Raw genomic sequence first — 19,835 nt, forward strand, 5'->3', positions numbered from 1 at the left:
TTCCCTGAAAGGTTTGGATATAATGTAAGATAAGTTTCAGTCGAGCTTCAAAGAGCAGCGACTGGTGGACAGGGACGGGTTTTCACGGGGAATGATTAGCATGCATATGTTTTAAACTGATCAGTGATGCAGTCGTGGTCTTGTGTTTTCGTTCCTCATTTCCTCCCTCATGAGAGCCGTGTGTCTCTGCAAACTTCCACCGACCGAATGAAACAACTTCAAGTCTGATCCTGTGGAGAATGACTGTATCTACGGCGCTGGGACACTTTACTGTATGTTCAGGTCATTTTATAATTATTAAGACACATTTTAGCAGGGAGTTTAAAATCAATGCACTTAAAATTGAATTATGACATAATGGAAATCAGATGAGAATCTGTTTTCAGTGTGCTTTAATTGTTTATTTCGTATCCCATGAGCACTTGGTCTACTTTGCTGTATTTAAGTGATTTTGATATTTATGTGCTCGTGTTACTGCAGGAGATTCACTGAAGTTTTATTTCATATTAAAAGGCCAGAAACATACTCTATGCAAGTATGTTTTTCAGCTAGTTGACATCTATCTCTGAAATGTCTCTTGAGGAATTAGTCCTGTCTCTTTGACAAAACTAGACTTTGTAGATGGTAAGAAGTGATTCTGCATGTTCAGGTTTACTGACTGTTCTGGAGGACAGTTCCATGAAAGTGAAGGTAGCACGATTTTGTTATTAGCAAAATGCCTAAATTCACTTAAAGTTGCAATAGCGTTTCCTTCCCTGCAGGAAAAAAAAGTGTCAAATATCTAAAAAGTATTAAATCAAAATATATTTGATTAAGTTGATGCTTAAAATTAAGCGAGTGTATGCTTGAAACAAGAAAAAATCTTAATTCAAAGGGAAAACATTGATATTTTTACTTGTTTTAAGCATAGAATCACTTAATTTTGATTCTTGTTTCAGCAAACAAGACTTAATATCTTAGGAATTTTTTTAAGTAAATATATCTTGATTTAAGAATGCCTAAATATTTGTACAGCTGGAAAAAAAATTACGGTGTTTATATCAGTGATTCTCACTCTTTTCGCCTCAAAGGCCTCTCAGTGTCCAATAACATGAAATATAAGATGTTTCTTCCTGTGTATTCATTGTTTATCTTGTTTTTACTCTTGTATCATTTAATCAGACACGATATTAGGGTTGCTAGTTATAAATGACCAACTTTAATTAATCTTAGCTAAACTTATGAACTAACTTGCTGGTTTCTGTATTTAGCATCAGTGGATTGCATTCTGACACTTTTCTCTTGTGTCGATGGAAACACATACTTGCGTAGAGTCTGTTTCAGGTCCAACACTGAATAACACTAAAATGAGAAGCAGATGTTCATTCGCAAAACGCAATAGAAATCCGAAAGCAAAACAAACACTCTTTTTCTTGAACAGAACGGACTGTTAGTGTTGTGCAACTCTCTCACGAAGCTGAAAAGATGTGTTTGATCAGTCCAGATGTGTTTTTGCTGCTGTCGATCGACTCAAATTAATTTTGCAGCTCCTCGGTACCACACAAGAAAAATACATGCAGCACTTAGAAAACCCTGAATTCTTCTGCATTTGTCTTTGCCTTCGCGTCTCATCGAGGTTGTTAGGAAACACTTGCACATGTCTTAAAAGTACTGAGGATCGGATCTTAAAACATATGTAAATATCTATATAAATATTACACATTTACTGAAAGGGATATATCTTAGGTCCTTGACACTAGCGTGCTGATGATATTTAATAGAGTGTACAGTTATATTAACCAAACACATAGAGCCAGAGGTGGTCTGGCAAGCTTGCCCATGTTCTAGAAACTTCTCTCAGGGTAGACTTGCTTCTCTAAGCTTTACAAAACCTGTCAGGTCACAGCACTGGTCAGCGTTTATTGTTCCTAACCGCCGTTTGCTTTTCTTTCAGTGTTCTCGACGAAGTGTAAATCTCTCGGATCGTGCGATTTGTATATGTGATCAACTGGAAATAACAATCTCATGTACTAGAATTCATACTCTTGTGATGATTAATAAGCAACAAAAGGTCCAGAATATCTGAAGGCATCTCATCTGAATGCATGGGACTGACGTCATCAGAAACCTTTACTGCTGATTCAAATGAAACAACGACAACTACTTGTTTTTTTATCTCCCATGTAATAAATATCTCTGATGACAACAGATTTTTAGCCAATCTAAACTTCTTTTGTTTACTTCATGCATTTTTGTTAACACTGGAATTGTATGTTTTTTTTTTTGAGTACCGAGAATGTTTGTGTTTCTTGTATTTTTGTTCAAGAAATCAGCACTTACACTGTTTCACTTCCTGCAGGTTATAATGGAGGATGCTGTGTATTTTCCACAAATATGGTACACTTTGACTTTTCTTAGTTGCGCAAATGCATAGTTTTGTTTGAGAACTGTTATGTGAGAAATCATCTCATTGAAAATTAGATCGTTAAAACACTTCAAATCCTAAAAATGTCCCACCGTAGAGATCCTGACCTTCAAACCTTCAAAATGTCAAAAATGACTGTTGTAAGTGTCTAATTGACATCTGTTAGACTGAAAAACTCATTTTAATAACTAAAAATATTTTTTGCTGTTTCCCACCCGTCACCAAATTATTTTCACTATTATAAAACAACAACAACAACTACAATAAATACATTTTTTATTTACATGTTTTTTTTTTTGCAATTTAGTTGTACATTTTTGGCATTTATCTTTTTTTTTTTTGTTGCCTGTATAGGTGTTTATTTTAGTTTATTTTAGTACATCAAGTTTAACTCGATTAAATTAAGTTGCTTCCTTTGCAATAAGATTATTTTTTTTAGAAGTTTTTTTTTTCAGTTAATTTTTTCTTTTCAAATAATGAATGCATTAAGTTTTAGTTTAACTTCAATAACCCTGGTCCCAGAACACGTCATATAAAATAAACACAACATAAAATGTTTGACCTCCTGAAGATAATTATCAACATTTTGTAAAGGTGAAGCGCCTCCTTTCACAAACCACTTGCTGAAAAGGAAAATAGCTTGATTTTGTCAAGCCTTTCAGGCTGTTTTGTACCTTATTTGTGGAAAGTTGCATTCCAGTCTAATAAAATTAGAGGTCATAAGTAACTTGGCCAAAACAAGATTACTTTAATTTCCCTGGTGCTTGAGTGTGTTTGTATTTGAATTATCCCACAGTCCTCAGAAACACTGGCTTATTGTTCATTCGAATATTAGTAATTAAACAGCCTCACTGAAGAATTAAAAAACTGTCAAACTTGAAAACTTAATTGTCGGTTTTGCTTATGATTAAGTGTGTGTGTTTGTGTTTGGAGTGTGTGTAAATGAGGCTCTGTGATGATTACAAGATTGAAATCTCAAACAAGCAGGAGGCAAAACTATTTGGTTGTTCCTCTTTTGCGCTGAAAGTCTGGCTAGGTAATAGTCATTTTTTTCCTCATTCCAATTTCCTGTAACGTTCTGGTGTGTTTGCACACACTTCCCATGACCTTGTTGCAGAGCACTTAAAGCTTTGGTTGTTAAAGAGAGGACAAATAAATGTCATGTGTCTTTTAATCACATACAGTATGTATTGAGTCATTATTGAATACAGTACATCACTGTATAAACTTATCTTGTCTGTGTGTTTTTTGTTATACCTTGTACTTTTTATGACAAAAAAAATTTGTAAAAAAAAAAAAAAAAAAGCTTTACATTGCATTAAATTACATGCACATTTACAAACAATCAAAAGGCCAGTTGCTTAATGTTTGTTTTCTTGCCATTTCATGATTTAAAAAAATAATTTGATGATCTTTCTCACAAATTGTACTTTCTTTCTTTTTTCTTTTTTTACTCTCAATTCTGACTTTTTTTTCTCCCTGAGAGATATAAAGTCTGAATTGAGAGCTTTTAACTTGCAATTAAAATAAAATGTCTGAATTGTGAGATAAAAAGTCAAAATTAAAAATATTTAATATATATATATAACATAATATAAAAAATAATTATTTTAATTCTGAGAAAAAAAGACAGAACTGTTAGATATAAAGAGACAATTAATAGATAAAAGTTTTTAGAATTTTAATTTTATTTTACAGAAACAATCCATACTAAATAAACCTGAACATATATGGAGTAAATATAAGTGACAACTGTAACACTTTCAAATTAACCGACATTATTTCTATGTCAAATTCCCATCTCCACTATCTCTAAGTATTAATTTATTCATACGCATCCACTTCAAAGCTTGTTTACATATACGCCCCTCCCCCACACGCTCGAACGTGTTGACGCAATCTGCGTCGTGACGTCCTGACGTCGTGGTAGCTGCCCTGCGATGACGACGGGATTCCACGGTGGGACGGGCCGATTCTGCAAATGGCTACGAGGTGCCATTTGTCGATTTGTTCGTCGTTAATCTTCTCTCCTGCCGCTCGAAAGAAAGCGTACACCCGCTCTGCCTCTCAGGTGAGTGAGCTGAGTGCCTTCGGCGCGGGATGCGGGTGTTTTTCGGTGTGTTTTGAGGCCTTATCAGAGGGGTCCGCCCTCCGCTCGCGACAACAACAACAACAACAACAACAACAGACACCGAAGCGGGCCTCGGCTGAGTACTAATGTCAGAAATGCTTCACATGAGCGGTGAAATACCACGGTTATTTATGTTATTTAGATGGTTTGGTTTAAGCTTGACCGATGATATTGGAAGAAACGTGGCCTTAGTGCTCAGTTTTGCTTCGCTAACGTTAGCTCTACAGTCAGTCGCTGTTGTAACCGCCGCGAATCTGACAGATCGCGCCCTTTACAGTTCACTATGGCAACCGGATTTAATTTATTGTAACAACAATAAAACTGTCATTCATTACGTATTATTCACAGCGATTGTTAGAAATAAGAACACACTCACTATTTGAATGGAATATATGGGCGACATGGCAAAAATAATGCTTTACGAACTCATAATGCATTATTTTGGATTCATTTTTATTACAATGTTGTATAATATTAACAATTGAGACATTAACTGCCATATATTGCCAGTATAATAAAGTTAATATAGTTATTGTTAATACAGTTTATGTTCTGGAAGCTTCTTGGACTTACATTTACAGATCCTGTAATATTATGACTTCACAGTTGGAACAATAACTGTAATAGCTACTATAATTTGGTGGAGACTATGATTACCATTGCATCGTGTGAGTAATTCTTAATGTTTAACAGTAACTATTTGGAAAATCTGGAATTTGAATATGCAAAAAAAATCTAAATATTAAGAAAATCGCCTTTAAAGTTAACCAAATGAAGTTCTTAGCAATGCATGTTACTAATCAAAAATTAAGTTTTGACATTTACGGTAGGAAATGTACAAAATATCGTAATGGTACATGATCTTTACTTAATATACTTATGATTTTTGGCATAAAAGAAAAATCTATCATTTTGACGCATAGCCTACAATGTGCTGTTGGCTATTGCTATACAAGTAGGCTATACTTTGACTGCCAGGGTCACATTTAATAAGTTATGATGTCTAATTCAAACAATTCAAGAACCATATAAAGACGAAATAGAATATTTTTAAGACACTTTTACTGTAGGAACAACCACTAGAATACCATAGTTATTACCATGTTGACTGTTCTTACTAACTGACTGATCGTTTTCAAGTATTGTAAACTAAGAAGCTTTCAGAATAAGTGCAGCTTTTTCAGCAGATTTGGTTCCGGTAGTATTTTTTGCCATAGGTATTTTACAAAAGATTTTGTTTTAAGAGTTATGAATCAAGAACCAAACCAATCAGCTACGAGGATAATACAAACTTTAATTTAATACAAACCCACTGCTCCGGGTGTGTGCTCACAGTGTGTGTGTGTTCACTGCTCTGTGTGTGTGCATTTCGGATGGGTTAAATGCAGAGCACGAATTCTGAGTATGGGTCACCATACTTGGCTGAATGTCACTTCACTTCACTTCACTTAATTTGAAGCAAAAAAAAAGTGTCTGAAAATCTGACAAAAGATATAATGATAGTTCACCCAAAAAATAGTTATTCTGTCAAATTAAATGGTAGATTTTGACTTCCATAGTATGCAGAAAAAAATACTTTCAAAGTCTTTGGCTACTGTCAACAGTTTGTTGCCTTCATTTTTCTAAATATATTTTGTGTTTAACAGAAGAAAGAAACTCAACTTGAGAGTGAGAATATAACACCATAATATTTTCTTTTGGATGAATCGTCCTTTTTACAGCTTAAGGGAAAGAAATGCAATCCCAGAGTAGACAGGCGCTAATGTGTTTGGTGCATTTTGCTTTTCGTGATTCTCTGGTTGTTTTTATATTTCTCTCTGGAATCATGAGTAATATTGTTTTACCACCAGGAATTTCTGTGTTGAACATGCTTATTAAAAATATGTTGAAATAATGCTGGCTGATGACTTCAACAAAAGCGTATGCCATCGATAAACAACATCATAGCAGAATGCCTTTCTTTAAAGGTTTTTAAGTTATCTTTTAAGACCAGTTTCCTTGTGGAGAAAATCAATTGGGATTTTACGTCCAGAAGCCCCAGCTGTTGCACTCCATACAGTTACCATAGTTTCAGTTTGGTAATGAATGTATTTTTCAATGTGTAATTGTCTTGGTGCCGCTGAAGAGAGGCATGTGTTGTGTTTGTTGTGTTTCTGTCAGATCCGCGTGGTGCTGCTAGATGATCCTTTGGCTCTTTGGTTGTGTTTTGGTGTTGGGTTTCTCATGTAGTTTGAATCTGACTCATGGTGTGACTTTGGAATGAAGTGCATCGGGTTAAAAGTCACTTAACCTTCTGAAAGTGCTCAAATGCATGACATCTAAACACAGCATCAGATAAAACCTGAATGAATGTGTGTTTACACGTCACTGACATTTACGCATGTTGTGGGCATTGTTGGGCAATCAATAGTAAACCAGAGTGACAGGAGGGCGAGGGGCTGAGTTTATGAATGAAATCATAATGATACACATCTGCTCCTGTTGTTTGTTTGGAGAACAGCAAATCCACAAAGTACTTGGACAATCATGCCATATTTAAAAATGCTTAACTTAGCTTAACTTTTCCTTGTCGATTAAAGTCTCTATGTCTTTGAATCAGCTGGTGTTGTGATGATGTTTAGTGGATGAATGAAGTCTTATTAATTTACCCAAAGTGTGGACATGTTCTACATGCATTTTAACAATGTACCATCATGTGTTCATTCATGTCAAGTGTGTATATATTTATTGGAACTAGGGTTGTTTTCTACCTTTGATATGTTACCTTAAAATATATTGATGTTCAGTATCATTATTTTGAAAAGCATATTCCAGAGAGCTGTGTGATAATATAAAATGAAATATTTTAGGCCTTTTTCTATGATAACAAGCCACATCAATGTGAATTAAGTGAATTTGGAATAAAATGCTCTTAAATGTGTATTTTGTTGGAAAATATGTTTATAAATGCTTCTCAGTACAAATGCTTCTCTTATTATTTGAAACCACATAACACTAATTGGAACCATTGTATTTTTCTTGTTAGTGTTGTAAGTTTTGTTTATTTTCCGTCACTGTTCAATCTCCAGCACCACAGCAAATTAAATAATTTTTTTATGAAATTTTATAATGAGTTTTTAATTTAAAATGAATGTTATGGAAAAAAAGCAGTAAAACACAATTTTTCTAGTTTCTGTTTTCTAGTTATCAATTTTCTGGAATTTTCGAAAAGAATGCATAACAATATGACAGTTCCAGTTTAATGATACATGTTTACTTTCATTATAACAAATGAAATTCTTAGAAAGAATTTGTGATTTGCAGCATTGCGAGTGAAAATAATAACAGAAAACTTGAACATGTCATATGACATTAAAATTGGACATTAAGATGCGTACTTTGCATGAACACTGCACTAAAATGCAACAGAATCAGTCCCAGTGGTGGTTTAGGAATGAGAGCACACAATGCTGATTAACCTTCAGGACAGTAAGAGTGACATCTGAGATGGACAGAAGACACTGAATGATTCTTCTGTCCACCTGCAGTCAGATGACCTGAATAGAAGTGGGGAATTTTTCTGAATACCCAATACAGATGAGGCCTGCCATGTGGAATAAGCAGAACCTACTGCCTGAAACAGTGCTGTTGGACATGGAAATGGTTTGGCACTGCATAAAATTACTTTTGCATGTTGAACAGTTTTCATGTACCACATTGCACAGTCATTTGTTAGGGTCATGAGACAGCATTACAGTTGTAAGACACTAAACGGGCCAATCAGATTGAAGACAGGCTCCTCAGCTGTAGTAAACATAAGCGTTTGGTTGTTAGAGATATGTTTTATCAGTAGTTTCCAGATGGCTTCGGTGTGGCCTTCACTGGAAGTATGTGTTTGAACATTTTTGCATAGGGACGCTGTTGCCCTCTGGCCATGAACCAACTGAACTCACTCACATATGACTCTCAGGAGACACACGGGTCACTGAAATCATCCCAATCGTGACACAGTGTACTTCTGCTCTGTTTTGTCTTTGACAATTTGGGTTTTGTTATCATCATCGTCTCGTTCTTTATGCCTCATTAGTTAGTAGAGCTTCATAGATAGCGTTCATAGGAAGAAAGATAAAAACCGGTTGGTGTTGAGGGTTAGTACACTTCCAGAGAAGAGAAATCAATGATATGGTGTTTCTCATTTAAAGTTTATGTCTGAAAACTTGCTTGTTTCTTCCAAGAAAACTTTGATGTTACAGTTTACTGACACGTTTTGTGGTATTTAGTTCATGTTTGTAGTTTTGAGCTCATCCATATAGTGTTCTCCTGCAATAAATCAACTTTTTGCAGGTAAATATGGGATATGTAATATTGGAAAAGGCTTTGAGTCAGTTATTTGTGATTAAGCCTGAAATTAAGGCTGTTTTCAGAAAACTCAACCCAACCACTGGCTTGATTTCACCACACAAGCATTCATGAACGGCTCTGCCTGCCTTTGCCCACAGAGTACCATCAGCACCAGGACAGCTATATTTACCAAAGTGAAAAGCAGTATTGTCAGAGATGTTATGCAATGTTTGGTATGGAGAGTGATGGCTTGAAAAACTGTGGTTACATTTTTTTTCTCATCTCTCTCCACAGGTTTCAATGTCATAGCATTGAGTGACACCAGCAGTGCGGGATCATCCAAAAGAAACCTCACCTCATTGCTTTTAGGAGTTTGGTAAGATCTAAGTTTTTGTTTTCCCACAGAGAAACCATAATTTCAACCAAACATTATTATTGTTAGGTAAATTCAAAATTTGTAAGGTAAGGATTGAATGATCCTATAACAAGGATTTCAATTTTTTTCTAGATTCTCTTCTACTTTTTAAAGGAAATTTTATCTATCAAAAACACGTGTATTTAATTGAAATTAAAACGTAAAATATTAAACAGCAATTTATTAAAAGAAAAGTAAAATATGCTTTACTTTTTTCTCCGATTCAATTTTATTTTTACCAAATTCTGTTTTTTTTTTTTTTTTTTTTAAGTTTTCTGGATTCTATTTTAATAATTTAATTAAATATTAATAATCAAAAACATCTCTAATTAATTGATTTAAAAAAAAGAAAAAAGATTAGTTATTCAGAAATAGTCTTGTGAATTTATATTTTTCTGCTAAATAAATTCTGGTAAATATTTTTCTGGTAAATATTCCTTTAAAGACAATGTTTTAAAAATGTTATTTGTAGTAGTAGTACTATCATTAAATTAAGTAATATTACTGTCACAGGTTCTTCAAGTTAAACTGGACTTTTATTTTAATGGGTTACTATGTAGACCTGTAGGTTTTTGTTAGAATGTTATATGACATGTATATAGTATGTAGTTTTCCTCAAAAGAAATGGTAAAATGCCCATGAAGTGACTCAGAGCAGATTGTTTATGTCTTTATGTACTCCTATATTAACTTATATAAGGCAGCAGAAGCTGAATACACAGCGAGCATAACAGACGCTTCAGTATGTGTGTAGTAGAAAATCGTTGGGCCCTAGGATTGGACACCCCTTTTTTATATGCACCTCGCTAAGTACAGTATAAATAAGTGTAAAATTGACCAACAATAATACAGGAAAATGCCATTTGGAGACCATGAGCATTTCAAGTGAACAAACTTTTGCATCAAATTTTTAACTGATATTTAAATAAATGACAATACTTTTTTAGGAAGTAGTATACTAATAAAAAGTTAATTCAATTTAAAACAAGTTTCAATTCAAGCAAGTTCAAAAGAGATTTTTTTTTTTTTCATACAGACGGACGTCTGCAAGAGAGAGTGAACAAGTAGAAGACAACACAACAGTGTTGCACCCACACTCCTTCACCGGGGCTATGGTAAAAAAACACCTTCAACATTTCTCTCTTTCCTGCACGTGACTCTCAGGCATTGGTTCAAATGCTGAATAAGAAACTGCACATTGATTTCTCAGGCTTTTAATCAGTTGAAATGAATGCCGCTCAGACAGTGTCAAAGTCCCGTCCTGACTGCTGTCTCAGTGAACATCAATGCCCTCTTTAGACAGACAGATGGGATGAATGGATACACGCGTGCTAGTGTCATCAGTGAGTCCTGCGTTATGAAACCGTTCCGGCTCCAAATTCTAATGGGATGAAACACATTCATGCAATTGATTTTTGTCTTACTACACCTTCTATTAGTTCCTTGGCAGCTAGTAAACAGTCTGTAATATAAATTAATGCATGAATTGTAATTAACATTAACATTTATGTTTTGTATCATATTGCTTTTGCAGCCATTTAATTGTCCTGAATTATAGTGATTTTTAAATGGTTAAGGGATTTTAGTCCTTCTGGTTAATGTCAGAACTAAAAACACTGTAACTAAAAACTAAGCTTTATTATGAACCTTTCATTTTAAGGGGATCTAACAGATGCAGCATTTGCTGTGGTATTTGTGTTAGAGTCTGTAAATGTCTGTGTTCAGTGACGTGTACCTCATTTTCTTGTTTGCTGAAGTGTCTGCGGACAGTATAACGAAGGCCTCCACTCTATCCTGGAATGCTGATGGATGTGTTTGTTTACACATTCCTAATGAGTTATGCGCATTATTGTTTGTTTGCTATTCTGCCCGTCTGTGCACTGTAATTCCCTGTCTGCTTCTGTGCCTGTGCCCACAATGGGCCGCCGCGGGCCCGGCCCCTCTACATGAACACATATCTAATATTTTCACATCCTGTTCCTCAATTGGGACATTCACAAGAAAAGATTTATCTACAGTTTTTTTTAAATAATAAAGAAAAATAAATAATTGAAAAAAAGACAAATCAGTTATCTTAAGATATGAACAGTCAAGATGGTCTTTCAGGCGTCTGTGCTAACATATGAAATGTGTAAAATAATGTAAATCCTTATTAGGAAACCTTATGTAGAAAAATACAAAAATAACCCTAACCCTTTTTTGGGGCTTCTACTATGGGCTCAGTGCCCAAAAACCTTTTCTAAAGATAACCAAATGACAAGCAATTGCAGACAATAAATACACAAATTAAATAAACCGTGATTTTCAAGTCATCTAAAATAAATTTTCAGGTACAGAAATGTAATAATCAAATGTGAAATAACACTGCATAGTCTTTAATGTATAAATTAAATATAGATTAATTTTTATAAAAGTTGTTCAGTCAAAATCAGTGAGAGATTTTTTTCTTTGACAAAAGTTTTCTGTTAATCTGCTTTCACTTAAGAATGGAAGCCCGGATCCAATATACTGATACACATACTCAACTGTTTATGTTAAGACCGGCCTAACCGATTGTGTTTACTAGGATATTCGCCAAGGCGCACATGCTGATGTAATTTGGTCTGTATTTGTTTATCCATGCACAAAAAAGCGGAAGAGAGCTCAATTAGGTATTAGAGCTCTGTCAATGTAGCTGTCTGAATGCGTGCGCTTTGGATGTGTTAGCATGTCACTGTGTGCTGAAAACTTCTCACAAGTGCTCAACAGTTCCATCAAGTAGGGCTGGACGATTAATCGAAAAATAATCAAAACCGAAATTCATAACCTCTAACCGACGTAATTTTCCCATGTCGGTTATTTCGTTTTTTTAATCCTGTTAACACTTCCCCCTTAAAAGCATATTAGCGCGTGTGTAGCCACATGACTCTGCTCTCCAGTCAGTGGCATAAAAGCAAAACACGGAGGTGAACGCCGGTTCAACACATACTGATGGCACGTGAGCGGTGAGCCTTGCGTCTTCACTAAACTTTGTCAGTTGTATTTGTTTTATGGTTTGGACATTCAAGCGATTAGATGATCGGATGTGTATTCTTATATCGAGCTACCATGTACGCGCAGCTGCATTGTGGCACGAACACTCATATAAACAGTAGCTATGAAGATCGCGCGCACAGAGGAAAGCAGAAACTAGTTGTCAGCGCTATCCTGTGATTTATCACTAAAGTAGCTTAGAATCTCAAAACTTATTATAGCATGTTTGTGTGCAGCACACATGAAGAACAAGCGCGTGCATAGAGAGCAGCGGTCGGCGGTCGCGCTGCGAGTTCCCGGTTTGTGTCCGTTCTCGGACTGTTCTGTGTATTTTAACGGTAGAAAAGGTTGTTCCGAGTCGAAACTACGATACAGAAAACTACATCAGTGTATCATCATAAACGCAGCCGTTTTTGTCTTACATGAACGTAAACAGATGAGAAAGAAAACACACATGTACAGTATTTTTGCTTAAAGAGACAACAGCCTAATAAACGTGCTGCCTGTCATTAATGTTAATCAAAGAACAAAAGAAAATCATTCACTGATCTTGACTGAATATATTTAATAACTTTACTTGATTAATCTTTATTTTATTTATAAAAGAAAACTATGCAGTGTTTTTAAACTTTTAATTACAGTTTCTGTACCTGAAATTTAGTTTAGTTGTATTTATTTATGATATTGCTAATTGATTTGTTTGTTCCTTTCTTATTACTGACCTATCTTATTACTTGTCCTTAACACTTTAACATTTGAAATTTATATTAAATCTAGTTGTTTTTGCTATGGTATTTTTTTTTTATCACAGGCAAAATTCCTCTTGCAGTGTTTTGTACCTGTAGGCTGCTTATTTCTGCTCATGTTATTCAGCTGCAACAGAATGCTTTGTAAAAATGTTTGACATCTAAATGTTTGACTTAATTTTTTTTATATTGGATTTTTTTATCTTATTGGAATCGAAACTAGGAATCGATAAGAATCGGAATCGATAAAATTCAAACAATACCCAACCCTAGTAAGAAATAGGGATGCACCGAATATTCGGCCACCGAAAATTTTCGGCCGAAAGACTTTTATCACCGAAACAACACGGCCGAAATGTTGTGATGACACAAACAGAAACCGCGACCTGCACGTGCATAGCGCAGACCACGAGCTCCCCGCGACATTCACTTCACACCAGTGGGTCTTAATAGAGAACATTCTCTCTATTCTTATTCCTTTATTCGCAGCACTAAAGCGTCTTTAGAGATTGAGAAAGAGATTGAGACGGACCATGAAGTGAAAACAAAGAAAAGTACAGTCTTATAGAGTCTGTTAGCACACGTCTTTTTGGATCCTCTGCACTTCATCGCGAATGTCCTTGATCCACGTTATAAAGACCATTACTTGGATGCAGAAATAAGGCAGTGCGCACGAGAAATGATCCAGGCCGCGCTGGATGCGGACAACCCGTGTGGAGACGGAGAAGCGCCAAGCGTAGGAGACAGATCAGAACGCAGAAAAAAAGACTCGTCTCTGCACCAGATGAGGGGCATGCACCCTCGTTGTTTGATGTGTTCAGTGAAATTCTGCAAGAAAGTGCCTCAAATAATAATAATACGTTGGCTATTTTGTTCTTAGGCTACTATATATGTGACATTTTTTATATATATATACACACACACACACACATATATACATATACATACATAATATCAGATTGTAGCCATATTTCTGCTAGATTTCTGCTTTAATTTGATAAAAATGTTTATTTATGCCCTGGCCCTATTTAAATACACTCTACAAATATTTCTCAAATGTCAGGTAGATGACAAACTCAACTGCTCAACAGCTAGATGGTTATCTGTCTGAACTCTCCATCCCCAGAAGTGATAACAGTCTTGCCTACTGGAGAAGTAATGCACTTTCTAGTCCTACAGAGAACAATTTCAAATGCACTTCACCTAAATGCACTTTGTTTTTATGAGAGAACAGTTCATTTTAAAACCTTTCTGCAGGGTAGTAGGCCTGTACATTATTATTTAATATTCACGTGAGTGGGATACATTTTTAGTTTGAATTTTATTTTATACTGTGCATTGTTGCAATGTGCTTAATAAATATTTGCATAATTTGTAATTATGTATTTTTATGTTTTTTATAATTTATGTAATTGTAATTATCTTTGAAACTTTAATATTAATTTATGCAATTGCAATGTCTTCATTTTAGTAAAGTTAGTACACGGTCATAGCAATAAATGCTATGGTACTAATAATTGGCATAATTTCTTTTGGTTTCGGTTTTCGGCCTTGGTTTTCTCTTTTTCGGTTTTCGGTTTCGGCCAAGAATTTTCATTTCGGTGCATCCCTAGTAAGAAATGTTACGAACATAGATAAAATAACTGCTGATAGTCAATCATATTTCCAGTACAAACCTTGTCAGTGAACTATGAGGGCAAAAAAAACAAAACCGAAACAAATTAATCGTTCATTAATCGTAATCGAGGTAAAATGTTCAATTAATCGAGGTTTTGATTTTAGGCCATAATCGTCCAGCCCTACCATCAAGTATCCCAAGCGCCCTTCAGGCAGTCTTATCATCCCTACACGAGTTTGAATGAGAATGCATGCTTTGGAAGAAATGCATTGACAGACATAGGTGAAAATGTGGACACTGTCAAAATAAGGTGCCTATTTATACTACAGATATCGATATTTTATGTGTGATATCGATACATCGTATTGTTAGACATTTAATTGACGTATTGATCCATATCGATGGATTGTTACACCCCTAATTCTGATGAACTTTTATCATATTTTATAGTTATATGGAAACGAAAGTGGTTAACATTTAACCCGTTCTTTTCCATCAGTAGTATTATTTGTTATTTGAATATTGTGAATGGGAGTTCCTTTTTTTTTGCTGTGTTATAAGTCGGGCTTTGAGTGTTTCACTTTCAAATTTGCGATTTCTATGTCCCTAATATATAAATCTACACACCTTTCACTTTTTAAGACTAAAACTAAAGATTGATTAATTGTTATTCTTAATTAAAAAGCAAAAGAACAATAAAATGGTAAGATACAATGACAAACTAGCTTACAAAACGTTTATTAACAAAAACAAGTAAGATGAGTCATGGCATACACCACATGCTGTATTACCGACTAATAAATTACAGAATGATTAGAAAACACAGAGGAATCAAATAAAAAATAAAAATGAAAGAGAGCCTCCATAGCGTAACGTGAGGTAAACAGCAAAGATAACAAGCTTTTCAAAATGAAAGTCAGACAGACAGAGCATTGGTTAGCTGGTTAGTTTTTACACCGATAGATAGAACGTTGCATGGTTGGTTAGTTAATAGATATATGGAAAGATAGTTATAGGGCCCTATAATACACCCGGCGCAATGCGACGCAAGGCGCAGCACAAGTGTGTTTGCTAGTTTCAGTCCGGCGCCGTTCGCATTTTCCCATCCAGCACCACATTGTTTAATTAGCAAATGCATTTGCACCCATTTGTGCGGCCATGTTCGTGCTGGTCTAAAAAAGAGGTGTGTTCAGGTGCATCGCTGGCGCATTGCTATTTTAAGGAGCTGAAAATAGTCTGCGCCATGAACCAACTCAAACCTGGTCTAAAGTCTAATGTCAATGGCACATTGGTAGAAAATGCGCCTCTGGGCGGGTCCACAGTACACGTTGACTTTGCTTATTACACACAGGGATGCACATTACACAAACATGTTAAATATTAAAAACAAAAGGATTACAGTGTAAAATAATATTATTGTGTGTAGGCTACATAAATATAAAATGGTTTTGTCCCATAGATGTCCAGTTTCTTCGCTTGAGAAGCGTTCAGCTTTTCCGCCAACAAATTCCGCCATGTAAATAGCGATCCGCCCTGGCTCGAGCGCATCTCGCTCTAAGGGAATTTAGAGATGACACTCTGATTGGTTTCATGAACGTTACGCCCATTACTCATTAAGAGAATAGGGACAACACATTAAAAAAATGCACCCTGGCGCACGGACCGTTTTTCCGTCATTAAAATAGCAAAAGTGGATTTGGACACGCCCTGAGTGCACCTACGCCGTGCACTTTACACTTTGTGTTTAGATCGTTAAAAAAGGGCCCATAGAGTTAGTTAGTTAATACAAAACCATATAGATTGCAGTGTTTCCCACAGATTTACATTCTATTCGTGGTGGTGTGGTGTTTGGGGACCGGGGGGGGGGGGTGATGATTAAATTAAATATATATATATATATATATATATATATATATATCATAAATATATCATATATTTTTAGTGACAAGTACACATTTCCATTGCCAACACTTAGTGTCAGATACCTTAAAGGGATAATTCACCCAAAAATGAAGATTCTATCATCGTTTACTCACCCTCAAGTTGTTCCAAACCTGTATGAGTTTCTTTGTTCTGTTGAACACAAAGGAAGATATTTGGAAGAATGTTTGTAACCAAACAGATCTCGGTCCCCATTGACTTCCATAGTAGGAAAAAATATATACTATGGTAGTCAATGGGGACCGAGATCTGTTTGGTTACAAACATTCTTCCAAATATCTTCCTTTGTGTTCAGCAGAACAAAGAAACTCATACAGGTTTGGAACAACTTGAGGGTGAGTAAACGATGATAGAATTTTCATTTTTGGGTGAACTATCCCTTTAAAGACATTGCTATTGCTACATTGCTAAGCCATTGCTACACTTTCTATGCTATGACTGCTCCACAGACTTCTTGTTGCAAATTTGGCTCACACACACACAAACCTGGACCTGGAGATGGACACACACACACACTCAAACTCACAAACTTACTGACGCACTCAAACATTCAAAAAGACACTCACAGACTCAGACACACACAGGCTCACACACACACCAAACTGGACCTGGAGGTGGACACACACAGACTCTGACACACACACACACACACAAACCTGGAGATTGAGGTGGACAAAAACTAACACACACCAACCTGAACCTGGAGATAATAATAATATAATGTCTAGTCTGGTGGCTGTGATATATATTAACCTACCAACGTCCGTTGCCATGATTTTTGGACTGACTGATCGCGAGAGGAAAAGAATGACGTTTTAGTCACATAACATCGGTTAATGGAAACGCCGTCATTTCGCAATAGTTGTTTATCGATATTTAGAAAGAAAACACAAAAGTTTTGCGCGAATCTGTAATGGAAACGCGACAGCGCTTAACATAGACTAACTTCTCAGAGTTATGTTGAGCAATAGTGTTCATTACTAACCATTCAACTCCGGATTGATTCATGTTTTGATTCAGATCGTGCTCGAAGAGGAGGGGCTAGTCGTGCGTGCCTCTGTTGTCAGTTTGTGAGAGGGAGGGAGCAAGCAGCGCGCAGTTCTACAATAAAATACAATTGTACCCATATTAAATAGTTTAAAAATCTGAATCAATCCGTGGCGGTCAGCGTTGATATTGTGGCGGGCCGCCACAAATTAATGAATGTATGGGAAACCCTGGATTGATAGAATTTTACTTTGTTAGTTAGTTGGCTGGATAATTAGTTCATACACAACTAGACGGACATAGGTAGGAAGGAAGATAGATAGATAGATAGATAGATAGATAGATAGATAGATAGATAGATAGATAGATAGATAGGTAGGTAAAGTTAGTTAGTTAATACACAACCATAGAGATAGATAGAATATTACTTACTTGGTTAGTTAGTTGGGTGGCTGGATAATTAGTTCATACACAACTAGACAGACATGGATGGGTGGGTGGATGAATGGATAGAGATAGATAGACAGACAGACAGACAGACAGACACGACTCCTCTGCTCATATCTCATCCAGTACATTCTTGTCTTTGATTGGGCAGCATTTTATGGCACAACCAGATCAGTCTGTTTCGAGGACTCTGGTGTTTGAGCTAGACAACATGGCGACACAACTGCCCTCTCTCACGGAGTCTCTCCTATTTGTGGAAACAGAATCAAAACATTTTTTGTCAGGCTGAACTCTACGGCTACTGCGGGCCGTAGCCTCTCATTCCAGCATACAGAACAGAAGTGAATGGAATGACTTATGCCCTGCTTAGTGCTGCGCTGAGTCCTGAAGCTCATTGATCACTCACAGATTGTGTTGAAGGCAGGGCACAAATCTAATAGCATCTTGCCATGGTTATTAAATAAAAACATTGTTGTGTGTATTAAGGATGCATTTTTCATTTGTTTAGTACATAATTCCCATTTGTTTACCATTATTCTGATTTAGTAGATGCGTCCGAACATTTCACTTGCATGTGTTGCATGTGTATCGCATGCCATATATATATATATATATATATATATATATATGTCAATCGCTGGTGTCTGTGTGAGTGACAGTAGTGGTCATGATTTACTATAACTAGTCCTGTCGCGTTAGTCGATAAATCAATTAATTGCACGATAAAAAAAAAATGAGCTCGATAATTTTTTCGGCCGCAATAATTTCTTTTTTCAATTTTTATAAGAGATAACGTTTCGCTAGAGACCCCGAAGGAAGCTGATTGAGTTGGTTCTTTTCACATGAACTGGTGCGCTTGCGTGAGTTGAAAAGCTAAGGCGTTTTTAACTAGATGTGGTGCGGACAGGAAACGAGCGCATCGCACCGCGTCACTTCCATTATGAGCGTGCATACTGCATTGAAATAATGAACTTGAACGCCCAAAAGACGTGATATGTGAACGGCCCCTTCATCGGTCAAAATGTTTACTTTCGGTTAACGGTTAAACGGTCAATATGAGCATCCATAACTGGCGTATACACATAATATAACATACAAACATACAAAATTAATTAATTTTAAGCCACACAAAGTCAACATGTTGGTTCTTCTTGCTCGAAATCTGCCATAAAATAAAAAAAAGTTTATTGATCTTTGAAAAGGTGTACCTGCGTTATTATGCCATTATCATTATATTAGTTGAAACTGGTATTAGAACGACAATATTATCGTTTATTGCGATAATTTCTTGGACAAATTATCGTCCAGCAAAATGTGTTATCGTGACAGGCCTAACTATAACCCAGTGCCTAAAGAGTCTTATATAAAGCCACCGTACTGTATCAGTTACAGGAGTGCCTGTTATCTTAGAAATAGCAGAAGTGACATCAGAACAGGAAGTACTATCAAACTCTCTCTGAGCCATTACAAATGTTTTGCCGCTCTGAAGCCCAAACAAAAATGGTATTGGTTATGGAAATGTTTTGATAACTCCGTCCCAAGTTTAGCTTAGATAATCGCTCATTTAATCAGAGGTTTAGTCATGGACAATGTTTTATCCATATAACAGTATGCTTTTTGGGCCCTGGGAGTGATAAAACTGGAAAAGGAGTTGGTACATTTTTAACTTTTGATGTCAAATGTTTGGCTTTTGATAAAAAGGCTCTCACACTTTTCTATTGTTGCAGCTGATCTTAAAATATGAGATGTGGTGTGAATAATGGAAACATGTTTGGTTCGCATAACATCATAAAAAAAAAAGTATTTATTTAAATT

General features: G+C 35.8%; 1 protein-coding gene across 6 annotated transcripts in view; it reads left to right on the forward strand.

The window, feature by feature from the left end:
• The first annotated feature begins 4,312 nt into the window (after positions 1-4,312).
• Positions 4,313-19,835, forward strand: part of LOC132098104 (myotubularin-related protein 3-like) — a 50,621-nt gene continuing 35,098 nt past the window's right edge. For 3 of the 6 annotated variants that reach the window (XM_059504233.1, XM_059504237.1, XM_059504238.1), the window contains exons 1-3: positions 4,313-4,475; positions 9,150-9,231; positions 10,306-10,384. In XM_059504233.1, coding sequence (XP_059360216.1) covers positions 10,382-10,384 — 3 coding nt within the window. In that variant the 5' untranslated portion in view covers positions 4,313-4,475; positions 9,150-9,231; positions 10,306-10,381. The remainder of the gene's footprint in view (positions 4,476-9,149; positions 9,232-10,305; positions 10,385-19,835) is intronic. The other 3 variants (XM_059504235.1, XM_059504234.1, XM_059504236.1) reach the window with 2 other exon arrangements.

This window comes from Carassius carassius, chromosome 21, assembly GCF_963082965.1.
Source record: "Carassius carassius chromosome 21, fCarCar2.1, whole genome shotgun sequence".
Lineage (NCBI taxonomy): Eukaryota > Metazoa > Chordata > Actinopteri > Cypriniformes > Cyprinidae > Carassius > Carassius carassius.